The sequence below is a fragment of the Anomalospiza imberbis genome, chromosome 6, assembly GCF_031753505.1.
Source record: "Anomalospiza imberbis isolate Cuckoo-Finch-1a 21T00152 chromosome 6, ASM3175350v1, whole genome shotgun sequence".
Taxonomy (NCBI): Eukaryota; Metazoa; Chordata; class Aves; order Passeriformes; family Viduidae; genus Anomalospiza; species Anomalospiza imberbis.
The window spans coordinates 2,110,254-2,129,279 of record NC_089686.1 but is presented as its reverse complement, the minus strand read 5'-3'; the positions used below and the strand labels follow the sequence as shown (position 1 = coordinate 2,129,279).

At 43.5% G+C, this 19,026-nt stretch overlaps 1 protein-coding gene across 1 annotated transcript in view; it reads left to right on the top strand.

The window, feature by feature from the left end:
• The window catches only part of MAP4K5 (mitogen-activated protein kinase kinase kinase kinase 5), a 62,222-nt gene that overhangs the window by 23,058 nt on the left and 20,138 nt on the right, over nucleotides 1-19,026 (top strand). The window contains exons 3-15 of the mRNA XM_068194941.1: nucleotides 8,896-8,986; nucleotides 10,131-10,195; nucleotides 11,117-11,172; nucleotides 11,617-11,664; nucleotides 11,753-11,795; nucleotides 12,955-13,027; nucleotides 14,394-14,525; nucleotides 15,849-15,911; nucleotides 16,408-16,489; nucleotides 17,097-17,213; nucleotides 17,364-17,442; nucleotides 18,162-18,220; nucleotides 18,639-18,700. Coding sequence (XP_068051042.1) covers nucleotides 8,896-8,986; nucleotides 10,131-10,195; nucleotides 11,117-11,172; nucleotides 11,617-11,664; nucleotides 11,753-11,795; nucleotides 12,955-13,027; nucleotides 14,394-14,525; nucleotides 15,849-15,911; nucleotides 16,408-16,489; nucleotides 17,097-17,213; nucleotides 17,364-17,442; nucleotides 18,162-18,220; nucleotides 18,639-18,700 — 970 coding nt within the window. The remainder of the gene's footprint in view (nucleotides 1-8,895; nucleotides 8,987-10,130; nucleotides 10,196-11,116; nucleotides 11,173-11,616; nucleotides 11,665-11,752; nucleotides 11,796-12,954; nucleotides 13,028-14,393; nucleotides 14,526-15,848; nucleotides 15,912-16,407; nucleotides 16,490-17,096; nucleotides 17,214-17,363; nucleotides 17,443-18,161; nucleotides 18,221-18,638; nucleotides 18,701-19,026) is intronic.

The window sequence follows — 19,026 nt, the reverse complement described above, 5'->3', positions numbered from 1 at the left end:
AGAACCTTCCGCAGAGTTACAGAAGAATCTCACTGCTGGGTTTTGGGTTTTTTTTTGGTCCAATGATTGCATTTTCCATTTGAGATCCCAGAAATAGGCAGTTACCTATTTCAAGTTGGATGTGAAACTGGACAGGGAGCTGTAGGAGGCAGAGTCGTGCGGAGGTGTGAGCTGCTGTGCTCGGTGCATTCCAAGCCAGGTCTGCTTCATGAGGTGCGTGTGGAGTCCCTTGGTTCAGCCAGCTCAGGAGGGGGATTTTCCGCACAGGAGCAAGGCCACGGGGCTGAGTCAGGGTCACAAGGGGGTCTGGCCCCTCTGGACCACGAGAGCAGCACAGCAGAGCTGCCAGGTCAGCCCAGGGCCTTTGGGGACTGAGGCAAGGCAGCCTCATTTCCCATACAGTGAATTCCCCAAAGGTGGCATGAGCAATGGAGAAGAACCAGCCTGAGGCCGATTTAACCTAAGCCTGAGGCTGATTTGAACTAAGCCTGCTGGGCTTGAACCATTGTTGGCAGCACCTGGGGTTGAAGAAATATGAAAATAACTTCTCATTACCACAAACACCTTCCATGCCTCATGCTGTGCAGCCTGGTTGCGTTTGGGATCGTGTCTGGGGCCGAATTCCTGAGGTTCCAGAAGTTCCAGAGCCATTAAAGGCTGGACATGGCCTGTGTGTGCCATTCCATGTCCCACGTGGTGCTGCCACAGCCTCAAAGCTGCTCAAACCCACACAGAGCAAAGCAGAGGCAGTGTGGACTTGGAATCCAGAGTGCCCAGAATTTAAAGTACATCCAGCTTGTGGAAATGGGATCAGATTTTACTTTGCATCCTTATAATGAATTTATAATCCACTGTCCTTTTTAAGAAATGTGTGGATCCAGAGCAGGACCCAGGTTTTCATTTAAAACGGAGTTTTTGGGATGGGGAAAGTCAACAGAAGGGATTGGAGTGGGGGAAGGCAGTGCTACAAGTTGGGAAGAAGCTGCAAAGTCACATGTTTGAGTTGGAAAGTAATGGAGAATGTGACACTTGGGGTGAATTAGGAGAACACATCATTTGGCAAAATACATCAAGAAAAACAGCAACAGTGAAAAGGGAGAGTGAAGATCAAAGACAGCAGTGGGTAGGTAAGGCAAGGAGAGAGGAAAAGAAACTCCTAAGAGAGAGGAATCCCAGAATCCCTAAATGGCTGGGGTCGGAAGGGACCTTAAGGATCATGCGATCCAGCCCTGCCATGGCAGGGACACCCTCCACTATCCCAGGCTGCTCCAAGCCCTGTCCAACCTGGCCTTGGACACTCCAGGGTTGGGACAGCCACAGCCTCTCTGGGCAATACCAATTATATATGTTTAATTACCAATTATATCTTGAGAGGCTGCTCATAAACAGGACCCAGGCAGGGCAGAAAAGAAAATCCACAGGGACATTGTTCTGGTGTTGGACCACTCACTCCAAACCCTGGTGTGCTCTTTGCTGTGGCCTCGTGGCAGCACATCACCATCAGAAATATTTTGTATCAGCAGAGAGATAATGAGGACCATCAGTGGTTAGCAGTTGGCAGCTCCATGCCCAGCAGGAAAATCTGCTGGTGGAAACATCACTGTTTCCAAATAGCTGTTCCCTGCTTGGAATCAAGTTTCTTGAGTTTCAAGTTTGGGGAATTGAAATTCTTTCTGTCACACTGCAGGTTTCCATGAGTCCTGTGAAAAGCAGTCTGGATAAAACAGCATATAAAAAATTCTATAGAAGATATGGATAAAATAGGATGAAAGATCCTGTATTTTGGGAAAGCCATCCCTTTCATCAGCACAGCCTGAACCTTCCTGAGGTTCAGGAGAGTGGTTTGGAGTGAGTGACTGGGATCTGTTGGAGCACAGGGATGCTGGGAAGTCAGCACAGACCTCACCTGTGTGAGAGGCTGGGAGAGCTGGGAATATTCACCTGGGGAGGAGAAGGCTCCAGGGAGAGCTCAGAGCCTCTTCAGGGCCTAAAGGGGCTCCAGGAGAGCTGGAGAGGAGCTGTGGATGTTGCCTGGCTGTGGAGTTTGTGGACTGGGGCAGATAGTTGTCATTCCCATAGGGATTCCTCTCCTTGTTTGGGAAGTCAGGTTGTTGAAATAAGAAATGTTTGAGGAATGGTCCCAGCAGCGGCTGCAGTGGTGTGACCCTGCTCTTCGTCCTTCAGTGTCCCTTACAAATGTCCCTCCAATCCTGTTGTTAAATGTCATCTAATTTTTAAATTACTAATGTTAATTATAGTATTAAAAATCCCACATCTTCGCTATAGTATTAAAAATCCCAGGTCAAGCTGCCTGGAGAGGTTTGGGAGTCACATCTCCATGTCCACCAGTGTGGTGGGGACTGTGAGGGACTGGACAGGAGTGCTGCACCTGGAAGGGCTGATCTCTTCCAATGTGCCTCTGTCCCACCCTCTGGTGACACTGGGATGTCTCCGAGTGCCACCACTTCTCTCCTCCTTCTGCTCCGGCTCCCACACAGCACCAGCCCCCTGGTGCAGCTCAGAAGTGATACAGAATAAACCAATTTGAAACAAAACCCAGGAGTTTCTCCCCCAAGAAGTCACCTTTTGGACAGCAAAAGGATTCACAGCTCTTCCCAGGGGTTGTTGTGACAAGTGACCTGGGGTCTTCTAGCAGGATGGGACCACTCAAAGCAGTGGAGCACGTGAAAATATGTGCAGGAATAAACTTGACTAAAAACCAGCAGGATCAGGGATGCCCAAAGACCCAGCAGTGCCAGCAGAGCCTTCCCATGCTGCAGGGTCCAGGGTACAGCTGCTCTCCATCCAGGAAAACTTGGCAGGATCTCTCTACATTCCAGCTCTGCATAGAATCACAGAATCATGGCATGGTTTGGGTTGGAAGGGACCTAAAGATCATCCAGTGCCACCCCTGCCATGGCAGGGACACTTCCACTGTCCCAGGCTGCTCCAAGCCCCATCCAGCCTGGCCTGGGACACTTCCAGGGATCCAAGGACAGTCACAGCTGCTCTGGGAGTTCCATCCCAACCTCTCACCACCCTTCCAGCCAGGAATTCCCAGTTCCCAATCTCCCATCCATCCCTGCCCTCTGGCAGTGGGAGCCATTCCCTGGGTCCTGTCCCTCCATCCCTTGTCCCCAGTCCCTCTCCAGCTCTCCTGGAGCCCCTTCAGGCCCTGCCAGGGGCTCTGAGCTCTCCCTGGAGCCTTCTCCTCTCCAGGTGAGCACCCCAGCTCTCCCAGCCTCTCACACAGGTGAGCTCTGCAGTAGAATAATTCACAGCTGTTGATGTGCCACCAGTGACCTCCATGATCTCCCATTTAAATACAGATTTATCATGAATTTACCAGCCCTTATCTGGCTCAGCTTCTGGGATGGGCTCAGATCCCACCCCCACGACAGGGGGTGGGTTCCTGCAGTCCCCTCCCTGGCAGCTGGGGACAAGCAGCCTCCTGTGCTGTCCCAGGAGAACATTCCACTGTGGGGCCATGTCCCTCTCTGCAGAGGTAAAACCCCACAGCAGAGGAGGCTGCAGTGACTCGGTCCCTGCTCAGTCTCAGACTTGGCAGCATTCCCCTGATGGATGTTCCCACTGGTGTGCCACACATCCCAAAACTGCCAGCAGGGGGGCAGGCAAAACCCAATTTTCCCCATTCCCTGTTACCCACCATCAAATCCCTGACTGCTAAACCAGATTTTTTGGTATGGATATTTTGCCACCTTCGGTCTAATTCTTTTTCTCTTGTTGTCTCCCTCTCAGTGAAGTATTTTCTACAAATTCTGTCTGTTTTTTTTCCTGCTATCCAAGGATATTTAATTTTTGCCCTATTCCAGTGTCTCTTGCCAAGATTAATACTCCAGCTGCCTGGAAACTCTGAATTCGTTTGTTTTGTATTCATTCTTGTCATCTTTGAGCAACCATACATCTTCTCTCCTATCTCTCTGTCTCATCTTTCAGAATAATTTCCTCCATATTTTAGCCAAACTTTTCTTATGGATGACTTCTCTTCTTTCCATCTGTTTGCTACTTCTCTATCAGCTCCCTGTCTTCTTTCTTCTTTCTCTTCCAAATCCTTCCCCCCCTCCCCTCCTCTGTAAGGAACCTCCATTTCTTGCATGAAATCTTCATTTATAAATAGCAAATCACAAGATCGTCTTTGCTGGCTCCCTTTACTACAGGCAGCATCATTCCAAGTCATTCCTGGTGGGTTTTGTTGAGTGTTTTCATTTTTTTTTTTTCATTTGTTGGAAATTTCAACAAAAAAATTGTTGGAAATCTTAAACAAAAGTAAACATTCCTGATTCTCATCCCTGATATTAGTCCAGTTAGGAAAAAACCTTTTCATCTGTCCAGGAAATGTAGCTTAAGGCAATTTAAGCCCATTGCTAATTGTCCTGTTATAAAACTGGAGACAGATTATCGCCTCTCCCCACTTCCCTGCTATCCTTTATGTGCATGAAGGTTGTTATATTTTCCCTGTCAGTCCTTTTCTAGCCCAAAAATCTGCATTCCCTTCAATTTCCCCCCATTAGTCACGGTTCCTAGAACTGCCTTGGCACTCGGAAGCGCGATCCACGCGCAGCGCCAGCTGCTGCCTGCGAGGTTTCGCTCTTTTGGGGAAGCTTCTCAACCATGATTTTCAGATGGGGCAGTGTGGAGTCTTTGCTTCTTTTTTACCAGGGTTGGGATTAAATGTGCGAGACAGAAATTATTGTTGGGACTCAGCTGTTTGTTAGTTCTTATCTCTGTTTGTCTGGGTTTGAAAAGCCAGGTGGCTGCTGAGGAAGGCAAGAGCCTCCCTTGAAATGGAAATTCAAACCCCCTCCCTCCGAATTATTATAATTTTGAAATTAAGGGGCTCTCAGAGAAAGATATGGGAATAGGAGTAACTGTTCTGTACCAGGAAAATTAAAAATACAAATGCAATAGTACAAAAAAAACAGAAAACAAACCCCTGCCAGGGTCAGAGCAGCCCTGGCAGCCTGTGGGTCAGGGGGGTGGCAGCAGTCCCATCCCATGGTGGCTCAGCCCTCCTGCAGTGCCAGCTGTGCTTCTGCTGGAGCAGGGATCCTGCACAAGGCTGGAGTTTTCCTCTGAAGCTCCAGGGCTGCTGGAGATGGGCCTGGGCTTCCTCTGGGAATGCAGTGGGGAAGAAAGCTGCTCCTCTGGGAATGCAGTGGGCAAAGGCTGCTGTGGTGTTCCAAGGTCAGATTGGATCCAGGTAGGAATGCTTGGCTCCTCCCCTGGGTGGAGCATCTCCCCATGGGATGATGGAATTTTCTCAGCCATGCAGGGACACTCAGTGGCCATGGACAGCAGAGATCTCCTGGAGGGAGGATTGGCTGTGGGAGAGACAATGAAAACTGCCCAGAGAACAGCAGAGACCTGCCCCAGCTCTGACAGATGGGGACAGAACACACACTTACCTTACAACCTGGGACAATGTTACATTCTCACAAACCCTGAGTTGTGCAGCCCTTCACTCCAACAAACTAAACATGGAGCCCATCTCTCTCTCTACAAGGCCTTTTGAGGATAAACTGTCCCATTAAGAAATGACACCTCAATTATTTTCACTTTTAACCCAATAACCAACATGGCCTGCAATGGAGACTTTTTTATCCAATGACACAAAACCACCCAAACCCATGGAGAAGGAGGTGAAGAAGAAGGACCAGCCTCCACCCTAAAACCTCCATCTTGCTTTATATCTATTCCTGTATTCTAAACCCTTAAACTCTGAGTTTCCCACCCTGTGACATCACACACTTCTATTCAAACTACACACCCACAATCCCAGTTCTGCCATTCCATTCTGGAAGCTTCTCCACGGCCTCAGGTCAAATGCAGAGTTCTCTTGGGGGTCAGGGCCTGTCAGCACAGAAAGTCTGACATTCTCAGCAATTCTCAGGGTTCCAACAGGTCAGGATTCAGCTGTGCTGAAAGGCTGCAGCTGGCATTTCAAGGATTCTTTGATTTGAAGAGGCCACTTGGATTTGGCATTGGATCCTCTGAACTCGTGGACAGCGGTTAGTGGAGATAAAGGGATTTTTTTCAGTGTGGGGTGGGAGGATTTTGCTTTCAACCTTGTTTAGATTTGACTTTCTTGAAAATGCATAAGTAGTTTGAAAATGCTCCAGTTGTTCCCTGTGAGAATTCAACAGTTTCCTTCAGAAAGTTTGTTGGAGAAATGGGAGGAATGAACCCATGAGATTTAAGCTTGAATTAAGAATCTTATAAAAATGAACGAGACGGACTTTAAACGCGAGCCTGGAAGGACAGGACAAGGGGGAATGGCTTTAAACTGGGAGAGGGTAGATTTAAGCTGGATATTGAGAAGGAATTCCTGGCTGGGAGGGTGGGCAGGCCCTGGCACAGGGTGCCCGGAGCAGCTGTGGCTGCCCCTGGATCCCTGGCAGTGCCCAAGGCCAGGCTGGACACTGGGGCTTGTGGCAACTGGCACAGTGGGAGGTGTCCCTGCCATGGCTGGGGTGGGATGGGATGGGATTTAAGTTCCCTTCCAACCCAACCCCTTCCATGATTCTCTAAACTCAGGAATCCTTCACTCACAGTGATCATTTAAAAGGAGGATGTGTGAATCCAAGCTAAGTTGTAGCTGCAAGGAACCACTAAACCAAGCCCAGTGTGAAATCTGTGCTAATTTTATGGAAGTTGTGTTGCCTTTTCTCTTTTTCATTGGTTAAAAAAATACTACTGATGTTTATAAAAAGCCTCTTGACATTTGAAACTTCTCTACTACTGTTTTCCTGCCCCAGTGAAGTGTTTCTTCATGTAATTCAAAATCAAGTAATCCTTGAGGATTTACTTAAATCAGTCAGGGCTGGATTCCTGTGAGTGGGTTCCCTTTTACCTTTGTATTTTGTAGTTATTTTCTTAAATAAAAGCCTGGCAGTCACTGAGACAGAAAGGTTGGGATAATTTCTTTCATAACACACTGCTACTTCTTTTGCCAGCAACGTTGTTCTCAGGGAAGCTGCCTCAAAGCTCAGCAAATATAAACATCTGTTTTAAAAGAGGTTATTAAAAATATTAGCTGTGCTGCTGCTTAAATAAACACATGAAGAATTCAATTTACACCAGTGCTTGAGTCCTCTTGGACTTGTCAAAATCATCTAAATTAAAGGGAGCAGGGTAAAGCTCTTCATGTTTTCTGGGTTGGACATCCCTGAATTTAATATAGGAGGGAGTTTTACTGGGCAAACTTGAAACAAAAATAAACATCCCAGATTAATTTGGCAAGGGACATTAAAGCTCATCCCATTCCAGCCTTGCCATGGCAGGGACACCTTCCCCTATCCCAGGCTGCTCCAAGCCCTGTCCAGCCTGGCCTTGGACACTTCCAGGGACCCAGGGGCAGTCCCAGCTGCTCTGGGCACCCTGTGCCAGGGCCTGCCCACCCTCCCAGCTGGGAATTCCTTCCCAAAATCCTACCTAAATATCCCTTTCTTCAGCTTAAAGCCATTTCCCCTTGTCCTTCCATGCCAAAGAATGAAAAAAGGTAATAATATATAAAATAATGAAAGCAGAGCAGCAGAGTTTGAGTTCAGGATTCTGGGGAGAACATCCTCTGCTTGGAAATTCTCTCAAGGGGATTTATTATCTGTGTAAATACAAACAGAAATTACATCTCTGAAATGACTGCTTTTTTAATTGATAAAAAAATACCCTTTTATGTTAAAGTGGCAGAAGCATGCCCTGCTCATAATGAATTTTTTAGTAGATCCTTCTTCTTCACAAAAAAAGAAAGATATTTTGGATGTGTCAATGAGCACAATCACCCAACCCCCCCACCCTGAGCTCTGAGTCAGCTGAGTGGGCGTGCAGGCTCATATGCTCCATCCAGGTCCCTTGGGACTGAAATATTCCTCATAACCAGCCTGTGGAACGTGGGCTCCACTCATTCCAGGCTCTGGAATTCAGCAGTCCTCACTGTTGGGAGCAGCTGGATGGAAACAAAGATTGAAAAGTAAATTTTAAATTTACTCCCATCCCTCCCTGGATCCCTCTGCTGCTTTCCTGGAGCCCTCTGAACTCGTGGTCACTCTCAGGCCACCAGCTCTGGTGGTCTTCAAGAAATATTTGTGCAAGCCCTGCTCTCTTGGTGTTCAGAAACTATTTGTGCCTCACTGTTGGAGCTCTGGATGCTGAGAATGTCAGACTTTCTGTGCTGACAGGCCCTGACCCCCAAGAGAACTCTGCATTTGACCTGAGGCCGTGGAGAAGCTTCCAGAATGGAATGGCAGAACTGGGATTGTGGGTGTGGAGTTTGAATAGAAGTGTGTGATGTCACAGGGTGGGAAACTCAGAGTTTAAGGGTTTAGAATACAGGAATAGATATAAAGCAAGATGGAGGTTTTAGGGTGGAGCTGATCCTTCTTCTTCACCTCCTTCTCCGTGGGTTTGGGTGGTTTTGTGTCACCGGATAAAAAAGTCTCCATTGCGGGGCAGGGGTTGGTGGTTATTGGGTTAAAAGTGAAAATAATTGAGGTGTCATTTCTTAATTGGACAGTTTATCCTCAAAAGGCCTTGTAGAGAGAGAGATGGGGCTCCATGTTTAGTTTGTTGGAGGGAAGTGCTGCAGAACTCAGGGTTTGTGAGACTGTGACAGAGATAAGAACTAACAAACATCTGAGCCTGAACGTGAACCATCATCTCGAGTGCCTTCAATCCCAACCTCCACTGAGGTGGCAAAGAGAAGCCAAAATCCAGCACCTCACCAAGCACAGCGCAAGGAATCCAGCTGGGGTGATGGGCTGGCATGCTCAAGGGTTTGGCTGGGATCCAGACGCTTGGAATGTTTTCCCAAATTCTGTGCACCCCTCCAGAGCTCTGTGAATGTTCATGATGTAACCCTGGCTGCTTCCTGTTTTCCAGGAGATGACTTCTCACTGATCCAGCAAGAGATATATATGGTTAAAGAATGCAAACATTGCAACATAGTCGCCTATTTTGGGAGTTATCTCAGGTAAATCCCACTTTTTATATCAAAATTCCTGCTGGTTCTCCCCTAAAACAATCCCAGTCTGGTTTAGTCCTTGTATCCTCATTAAATCTTCTTCCAGAGCTTGAATTGCCCTTGGTTTTTCTCTTTTTTTTTAAAGCCAACCCAATTGGCTTTAAAAAACAAAAGTGACTAATATTTTGTTTTCTCTGCTGGCCAAAAGGCTGGAATATTTTTATCACTAGGAACAGAAAGAAACTTTTCCCTTGGAGACTCTTGCACCATAGCCAGCCCTACTCACACATTTATCAGTTCTAATATAAAAGCAGCTCGTTATTTCTCTAGAGCAGCATTGCCTTTGGATATTTTATTTAATTATAGTCGTCTGGGCTGTGAAAGTATGGCTGGGGAGTTAAAAATTTGAGCTGCTGGTCATAACATTTTTCACAGTTCTGGTGTAACAGAGGCAGAACCAAGGTGCTGTCAGCCCCCTGCACCTTCCATTAAATATTATACAGGAAATCAGGGAATATTCTGCATTTCTGTGCAGCTCTGCCATTTATCACTTGGCTCTGTGGGAATATCAGTCTGCACTTTGCCTGCTTGGTCTTTTTTCTGTGAGACTTCATCTTTGTCTTGGAGGGCTGCATTTAAATAATCCCTGCAGCCCAAATGGACTCAAGTGGAACTAAATGGCCAAATTTATAATTCCACTTTTTGGGGGGCGTGAAGAGTTTTTTAGATATAATGAGGTAATTTCAATTTAAGATTGAAACACTGAGTTTAGTGTGATATTTAATCACACTAAATTTTGCTGATAGCAGATAAACCTCAGCTGTTTCATTAGAGTTAAAGCACCACCTTTTATGTTTAATGATGTTTAAATATTTCTCAGGGACTTTGGCATCAAACTTTTGTTTTGATTGGTGAAAATTAGATTTTTATATTTTTAGATCAATATTTTTATATTGATAACATGAGAATTTATATTAATAACACAAAAATTTGTATTAATAACAGTGTAACTGCTGGTCATGTATCAGAATGGGTATTGTTAACAGAGAGTGATCAAGACTAATAGAAAATAATTTAAATTATGATGATTAACTCTGTTCTTCATCCAGATCAATCGCCTTCTGATGCCTATGTTTTAATTTTGTTTTGGTAGCCGTGAGAAGCTGTGGATATGCATGGAATACTGTGGTGGGGGATCCCTCCAGGACATTTACCACGGTACTTGGGCAATTATTTTCACTTCTTTTACTTTGGGAAGCTTTCTGCAAAGAGAAAAAGAAATAATAAACCTGCAGGGAATGGTTGGTATTGGATGTGGGGGTTTTTGGTGGGTATAAACAGTGGTTTTTAGCTACAGTCAATAGATTTTGAGAGCACTTTTCAGATACAGTGACCAGCATTTTTAATATTTATAATATTGACATTTTAATATTGACATCATATTTGACATTTAATATTTGACATTTTCTGGCAGAACAGTTGGATATGGGGTGAGGAAGCAGCTTTCATTGGGAAATCTCAACATTTGATCTTTAAAGGGGAAAAATGACTCTTATTCCTGCCCCTGTGAAATACCATCTCACTCTTGTATTATTTTCCTTCCTGAAGTTTCATCTGGAGTTGTTGATGCTGTAGAATAATTTATTGGAGTTGTTGGAAAAACAGCTAGGGACTTGCTGTGCCTTTAAATGATAACACTGAGGTTTTGGATGCCTGAGCTCTTTCTGCTTCATTTTTCAACTACTTAGAAGAAATTCTTTAAAACAATTCCAAACCCCTTAGATAGTCCCTGATATGAAACATTCCAATTTCAAATATTAAAATATTAGCTGAAGTCACTTTCAGTTTCCTGACACTGAGTACTCCAGAATCACCCGTAAAATAATAATTAGATGCTGTGAAAACAGGTTTTCTTCTCACTGTGGGTATTGTCCTCTGGGATGGTGCTGTTTGGGGATTTTTTTACAGAAAGCCTTTCTGTAAAACAAGCAAACAAACCCCTCTTTTCAGCTCAGTGTACAATACAGATCATGTAAAAGCAGCCTTTAACTTTGGCATGGACAAACCCCTTTTTGGCTGCTTCACAGTTTATTTATGTGCTCGGTGTTGTAAACTTAATTTTTGAATCTTTATTTCCAGTAACAGGACCTCTGTCAGAGTTGCAAATTGCTTATGTGTGCAGAGAAACTCTACAGGTACTGTACTTCTGCAGGTGCACAATAAAGTGTTTATTCCATGTAAATAAAGTAGATACTGAAAATTGGTTCAGTTTCAACATTTCTATTGGGAATCAAGCAGACATCAATTAACCAGAGTAACCTGTTCTTTTCCATACTGTAAATAAAAATCACCAAGAAATTCTAGTGGGATATAGTGCAAATATTTGCTAAAATATGTCTGCCCGGTGGTGGTAAATTTCTTGATGTGTGGGGATAAAATACTGCGACCAGATAAAATTCTCTTTCATTTTGTGACTGCTGATAGAAAAAAAAATACAAGGTGAAGCATCCCTTATCTGCAAATCTCAAATGTCTCCATTTCCAAATCAAATATACTGAGAAAATTAATTTTTTAGATAGAATTTGCTTTGTAGGATGTTAAAAAGTGGCAGAATAATTCATTGTGTCTTTTATTTCCAGGGTCTTGCTTATTTACACATGAAGGGCAAAATGCACAGAGATATAAAGGTAACTTGAAACCTTGAGAAATTTATCTTACAGTTCCATGTGCAGGAAAAACATTTCTGATAAAGATTTTGAATTCATTTTGTTTTAGGGTGCAAACATTCTCCTCACAGACCACGGAGATGTTAAATTGGGTGAGTTGCCTGAGTTCTGTAATATGGATTTAATTTCGTTTATGGAGCCCTGTGGATGTGGCACTTGGGGACATGGGGCAGTGCTGGGGAGTGGCCGGACTCCATAATTTAAAGGTTTTTTTCCAACTTAAATGTATCCATGATTATTTGGGGCAATAGATGATCATAGTGAAGACAAAGTGTGTATCCATGGCTCGGCTGTGTAGATGAGTTTTGTATTCTATCAAGAAATTACAGATAATTTCATTATTCAACCACTGAGCCTTTAAACCTCCCAGATTTTCTTGGAATTTGCCATGCTGGCATTACCTGGATGACAGTTTTTATCCTCAGAGTCTTTGAGGATCCCCTGTTTGGGGCAGCCTGTGGAAAAGTGGGATCTGATCCTGGCTCTGTGTGTGGTGTTGGGCAATTCCACCAAGGTGGAGGAGAGGAAAACTCCCAGGTCTGCAGGGAAAAGCTGCCATGGGATTCACCATCCCACTGGAATCAGCTGTGCCTTAGTTCAACCTCCAGAGCCCTGTGGGGAAGCAGGAATGCTATGCTGGGAAAGGAGAGCTTTTTAAAGAAGGAAAAAATAAGAGTAAAACCTCGACACTGAGAGGAGATTCCACTCCCGGCATTAAACTCGGCATACACAGTGGTACCTGCCTTTTGCCTGCTTGAACTTTCCCAAGTTATCCTCCAGCTTTCATGCCACCAATCGATCAAAATAAAATGGATTTAAATGATTTCTGGCTCTGCAAGACCAACTGATGTTTGAAAGTTCTGAGGGCAAGGAATGATTGACTCCTAGACTGAGCCTCCAGGGTGGAGAACAGATGCCCCATCACAGCTCCTCCATAAATAACACACAAAAAGGTGCCTTTTCCAAGGCATGATGCTGTTTTTCCTCTTAAATTGAATATCCAAAATTTCTGGTTGATGTATTGTGAGATGGAAAATATGATCTAAGACAGGAGCTGTGTGTAGAAAGAAAACTGTTTGATTTGAAGTCGTGTCAGTGAAGACATTAATGATCCTATTATTGATCTTCAGCTCTTTCCCTTAATGCATTTTTCATTTGCATGGGAAACATGATTGTTCTTTCATAACACAGGAAGGTTGGGGTCTTCAACTGTGATATCTAAGGCTCTGATGGTTTGATTTTATTTTCCAGCTGACTTTGGGGTAGCAGCAAAAATAACAGCCACTATTGCAAAGAGGAAATCCTTTATTGGCACCCCTTACTGGTAAGAAACCACTTGGATTGCTGGGCTGCAAAGCTGAGCCTGTATTTGTGCCAAAAATCCTCAGACACACACATATGTCTATAGAAATTGCATAAATTCCCTTTCTTCCAAGTAAAATGCCCAAAGGGTAAAAATCTGGGAAGCACTGATCTGTTGCTGTAACAAAAGCTACTTGATATTTGAGGCAGGGTTTATTCCCAAATTTATTTTTGCAGATTATTTTCCCTTTTTGGAGGATACCAATGGTTATTTAGTTTCTCAGCCTTACATTTTTAGTGACTAAAACAGTGTCTTTCTGATTTCTGTGCAGAAAGGAAACCAGATTTCAGACTATCTTTTAATCATCCCTACTGATTAATGTCTGCACGAGGCAGCATTTGATATGCAAATAATCATATGCAAATAATCATATGCAAATAATCACCTTTGTGTCCAGAGATGATCCAGTTGCAACCCCTCCTAAGATGTTTATTTAAATCCATAAGGAGCTTTTGAGTGCTTTGTGTCCCTACCTTGCTCTTTAATGTGATGGTTTTTGCTGTATTTCTTGTTTGTTTTTATGACGTTGTACTCAGCACATTTATTTTGTGCCTCTTAGTTTGTGTTCAGATATTTCAAAATATTATGCCCATTGTGGAAAACATACATTAATTGTCCTTAGATCCCGATATTCCCAGAGCTTTAGGAAAAAAAAAAAAAAAAAACAAAAACCCAAAGCCCTGAAATACATACTTTGTAGAATAATATTGGAACAAATTGAATCATCATACGTGTATAGCTTAAATTAGTGTGTAATGTTTTATGTCTATGTTAATAAAAGCCTTAAAAGTATTTCTGTAATGATCAAAACCCAATCTGAACATAAAATCCTTAACTAACTCCATTAGACATAAAAATATTTGTATTCCTCCTGTTCATTCCCCCCGCCTCCCCTTCTTTCTTTCTTAGGGGGGAATATGAGTTATTTTAAATTATAAATCATTGTCGCAGGCATCCAGTAATTGCACGCAAAAATATGTGTAATATTTTATTTATTATATTTTTTCTTTTATTTACATGTATATACGTGGAAATATATGTTGGATATCAGGAAAAAGCTTTTACAGAAAGAGTGATGAAGCTCTGGAATGTTCTGCCCGGGGAGGTGGTGCAGTCACCATCCCTGGGTGTGTTTAACAAAGCCTGGATGTGGCACTGGGTGCCAGGGCTGAGTTGAGCTGTTGGGGCTGGGTTGGACTCCATGATCTCAAAGGTCTCTTCCAGCCTAGAAACTCTGTGAATTTAATTTAATTCTATTTTTTATGCGCGTGCACAGTTGTGTAATTCTCCTTGAGGGCAGACACTGAAGGAAGTGTTGGTTTTGCAGGATGGCCCCCGAGGTGGCGGCGGTGGAGAAGAACGGGGGGTACAACCAGCTGTGCGACATCTGGGCCGTGGGCATCACTGCCATCGAGCTGGCAGAGCTGCAGCCACCCATGTTCGACCTGCACCCCATGAGGTTTGTGTCCTGGGGGCTCCTCTGCCTCCAGCACCCTCCTGAATCCCAGCAGGAATTGTCAGGATTCAGCTGAAGCTTCGCTGGAGCGCAGAAGGAGAAACTCACACGGAGATTCCTTCACTCAGTGTCTGTTTTCCTGTCTGTCTTTAAGGCATCAATCTGCTGAAATCTTGCATTTGGAATGTGTCTGGGTTTGAAAAGCCAGGTGTCTGCTGAGGAAGGCAGGAGCCTCCCTTGAAATGGAAAATGTAAACCCCCTCCCTCCGAGTTGTTATAATTTTGAAATTAAGGGGCTCTCAGGCAAAGATATGGGAATAGGAGTAACTGTTCTGTACCAGGAAAATTAAAAATACAAATGCAATAGTACAAAAAAAACAGAAAACAAACCCCTGCCAGGGTCAGAGCAGCCCTGGCAGCCTGTGGGTCAGGGTGGTGGCAGCAGTCCCATCCCATGGTGGCTCAGCCCTCCTGCAGTGCCAGCTGTGCTTCTGCTGGAGCAGGGATCCTGCACAAGGCTGGAGTTTTCCTCTGAAGCTCCAGGGCTGCTGGAGATGGGCCTGGGCTTCCTCTGGGAATGCAGTGGGGAAGAAAGCTGCTCCTCTGGGAATGCAGTGGGGAAGAAAGCTGCTCCTCTGGGAATGCAGTGGGCAAAGGCTGCTGTGGTGTGCCAAGGTCAGATTGTATCCAGGTAGGAATGCTTGGCTCCTCCCCTGGGTGGAGCATCTCCCCATGGGATGATGGAATTTTCTCAGCCATGCAGGGACACTCAGTGGCCATGGACAGCAGAGATCTCCTGGAGGGAGGATTGGCTGTGGGAGAGACAAAGAAAACTGCCCAGAGAACAGAGGATAACTGCCCCAGCTCTCACAGATGGGGACAGAACACACACCCCCATTTCCAACCTAAGACAGAATGGAAGTTACAAGCAAAATGTCGAAATTGTTACATTTTTGGTGGCACCTGGCCTAGTGGAAGTGTCCCTGCCCATGGCAGGGGGTTGGAACGAGATGGGATTTAAGGTCCCTTCCAACCCAAACCATTGTGAGATTCCAGAATCAAGAATGTCATGAAGAACAGGGACAGATTTACTGCTGATAGGAAACCACTTGAGAAGCCATACCCTAATATTTAACAGAATCAGGGCACTAGAAATATTTAAAGATAAAGTCAACAGATTTCCTGTATCTCTCCTTTAACCCAGTGCAAACTCCAATCCTGTTTTACCAGTATGATTCTCACCACAAAGTGTTGAATTATTTAGATTTTAGAACGAAATTAATTCTTTTTTATCGTATTATATCATTATTCTTTCTTTCCCTTTAGGGCTCTGTTTTTAATGTCAAAAAGTAATTTTCAGCCACCAAAGCTAAAGGAAAAAGCAAAATGGTAGGTGGAGCTCCTTCCTTTGATCCATATTTTATTGGAATTACAGGATCCTTAAGATCCCTTCCAACACAAACCATTCTAAGATTTTCTAGACAAAGGAAAAAAATATTTGTCATTATTGAAGAAGAGACCCTTCTTTGGTGCTCTTTGTATGTTCTAGAAGACAAATCTTTATCCTTTCCCTTTAATTCCTGTCATGGGGCACTTGCCCCTGTTGTTGGGACAGGTAATGGTTTAATACTTTCCTGGTTTCTTTAAGAGATTCCTGGTGCCTTTCTTGGTTTGTTTTCTGTACCAAAATATTCTCCATGCAAGTTTCATGAATCAAATGGGTTTTTTCCTTATTTTGTTAACTTGGAAATGCAATTGTTCAAACCTGATGTGAGATACCTGCACAATATTCTACTTTATCACACCCTCTTGTAGTCTGTTTAGCAAATGTCTTAAAATCAATAATACCTTGAAAAATTCAACATAAACCCTCTTTTTCTTTAAGGTCAGCAACATTCCATAATTTTGTCAAAATAGCACTTACAAAAAATCCAAAGAAGAGACCGACAGCAGACAGACTTCTCTCTGTAAGTGATTTGGGACCTTGGTGACCTCAGGAAGGGATCTTTTGCTTTAAAATGAGGATCAGACCAGTAGGAAACCAAAGGGAAACCAATTTTCTTTACTCTTATAACTCAGGTGGTGAAATCTGAAGGGAAAACACATCGATCAGCTGTTAGCAAGTGGATTTTGTTCAGTATTTTTACACAGTTTTATACAGTTTTTGGCCAATTACAGAAATTGGCTTCATGTTCTCAACCTTGGCCTTCCTACGAGTGGCTGCCTCGGCCTTGGAGCTGTGTAGAAGTTGGACTTTCCTGACTCCCAAAAATTTCAGCAGCTCTTGATGTATGTGTGCTTTCCCAAGTTCTGAACTACTGACGTTAAAAATGAAGTTCAAATGTAATTATTTGTTTGACTCAAGTTTAATTTGCAAGTGGCCCAGAACGTGGTGTTTCCATATTGATGTTCTCAGAAAATCCAGCAGTAAGGAGTCACTGAAATAACAGTGAACCTCCAGAAAGCACAAAAAAAAAAAAATATCAGTAACTCTACTGAATGTTTATTTCTGAAAGTTATCTATTAATTTGCATATTAAAATTTCTTTTTTTGTGTTCTTTCCTGTGGTTACAGCACAGCTTCGTAGGGCAGCCTGGTCTCTCCAGGTCTTTAGCAGTTGAGCTGTTGGACAAAGTCAACAACCCCGAGAACCACACTCACTACGGGGAAGTCGATGATGATGATTTTGAGGTGAGAACATCTTTTTTATTCTCTGCCTTGTGCTAAAAGTGGCACCTCCAAATGCCCTGCTTTGCTTTGGGAATCTAAACCTGAAGCTCAAACGGGAGCTGCTCCTGTTCCTGCTGGTGTTTCCCTCACCTGTCGCTGCCCTCCCTGCAGCCTCACTCCGTGATCCGCCACACCATCCGCTCCACCAACAGGAACATCCGGGCAGAGAGAACAGCATCGGAGATCAACTGTGAGTGCTTTCATGTACACAAATGTGCTCTTATCTGCATGAAGATCTTGAATCGTTATTGTTGAAGATTGCTGCTTCTCCAGGATTTGCTTCCCCTCTTTTGGGGCTGATTTGACTCTGGTGTCATTTCCCAAAAATCTCTTTCCATTTGGGAAGCAAGCCCTGGAGAAGCAGCATGTGAATCTTCAACAATGGTTATTCAAAACTAAAATTAACATTAACATTAATAAACTACTCTGATAGTAGTTTATTTACCTAGTTTACTTAGTTACTTCGTTTATTTATGTACTTTTACTATTTAGTTTATATACTCTGATGGATGTATGCTGAAATGCTGAGGGTAGGAATGGTTTTATCTGCAGGTTTGATAAATGCCTTTGGTAGCAGCAATACTGGCAGCTCTGTCACACTCTGGGAAATTTGCTCTTGAAGAGCCTTTTTCTCCTCTTTCACATGCATTTCAAAGTGACAAGTGGTTGAACTGTTACGTTTTTGTGACTCAGGATTTGCTTTTGTCCTTTCTTGTGGGTTTCATATTTGCAAATTCAAGCACTCAGACAATGAGGTTGATAGTGGAGTGCTGCTCATTAGAGAGGCAAATTCAGAGTTGTGTAGACAATATTAACATCTGTTCCTACCTGCATTTCACTGCTCTGAGCACTGAAAGGATCCCAGGGCAAGGTTGTGTGTGTTAATTAGGAAATCATTCTATTTTGTAGTTGATAAGCTGCAATTTGAGCCCCCTCTACGGAAAGAAACAGAAGCTCGGGATGAAATGGTAAGAACAAGTTTGGTATAAATAAAATAAGTTTTATTTATTAAAATCACAGTGTCTTTAATATTTTGTGGTTCAACCCTTAGCAGCTTTGCTGGAAAAACATTTTAAAGTTCCCTAAATGACCCTTTACTGGATTTTTCACCATAAATTTTTGTTTTCCTGTTACTTATTGCTGCTTGATTTGGACATTACACCATTTCCAGGTGCTGCTTTTAACTCTAAGAAGAAGAAAATAGGTTATCAACAATTTCTTTATAGATAGTAAGATGTAATTTCTCTTTGGAATTTGATTTTACTGCTTGTGGATTGTTCTGGGGCTGGAGGATCCTTCAGGCCTTTTTGTGTGTGGTGGATAAGGTAATTTAAGATACTTTAGTTTGACAGAGGGGAAATAAAATGACAATTTCTGCATCTTCAGGTCGTGGCAGCTGGCAGTGACTTTGCTTCACATTGGAATCCTTTTGTTGATGGAAGCAACAAGTAAGTGCAGATAAAACCAGCTTTCATTTCTGTGACTTATTATGAAACTGAAAGAAAAACGAGATATGTTAAAAAAATCAAACCATATGCCCTGATCCACTTGCATATTGATAAATTAAGGAGATGTTACTCAGTGTGCAGCCCTCCTTCTGCAGGTGCTCGGTCAATTTTCTTGCAGAGTGACTTTTAGTCTCTTTTAAGCACCACCAGTAGCTTGTTTTAAGTTTGTAGGTGGGAAGTGAAGTGCAAATGCGCGGCCAGGACAGTGACATAACACAGCCACAGTGAATTTCCTGCAGCAGAGCTGAGTTCAGGATCCTGCTCTG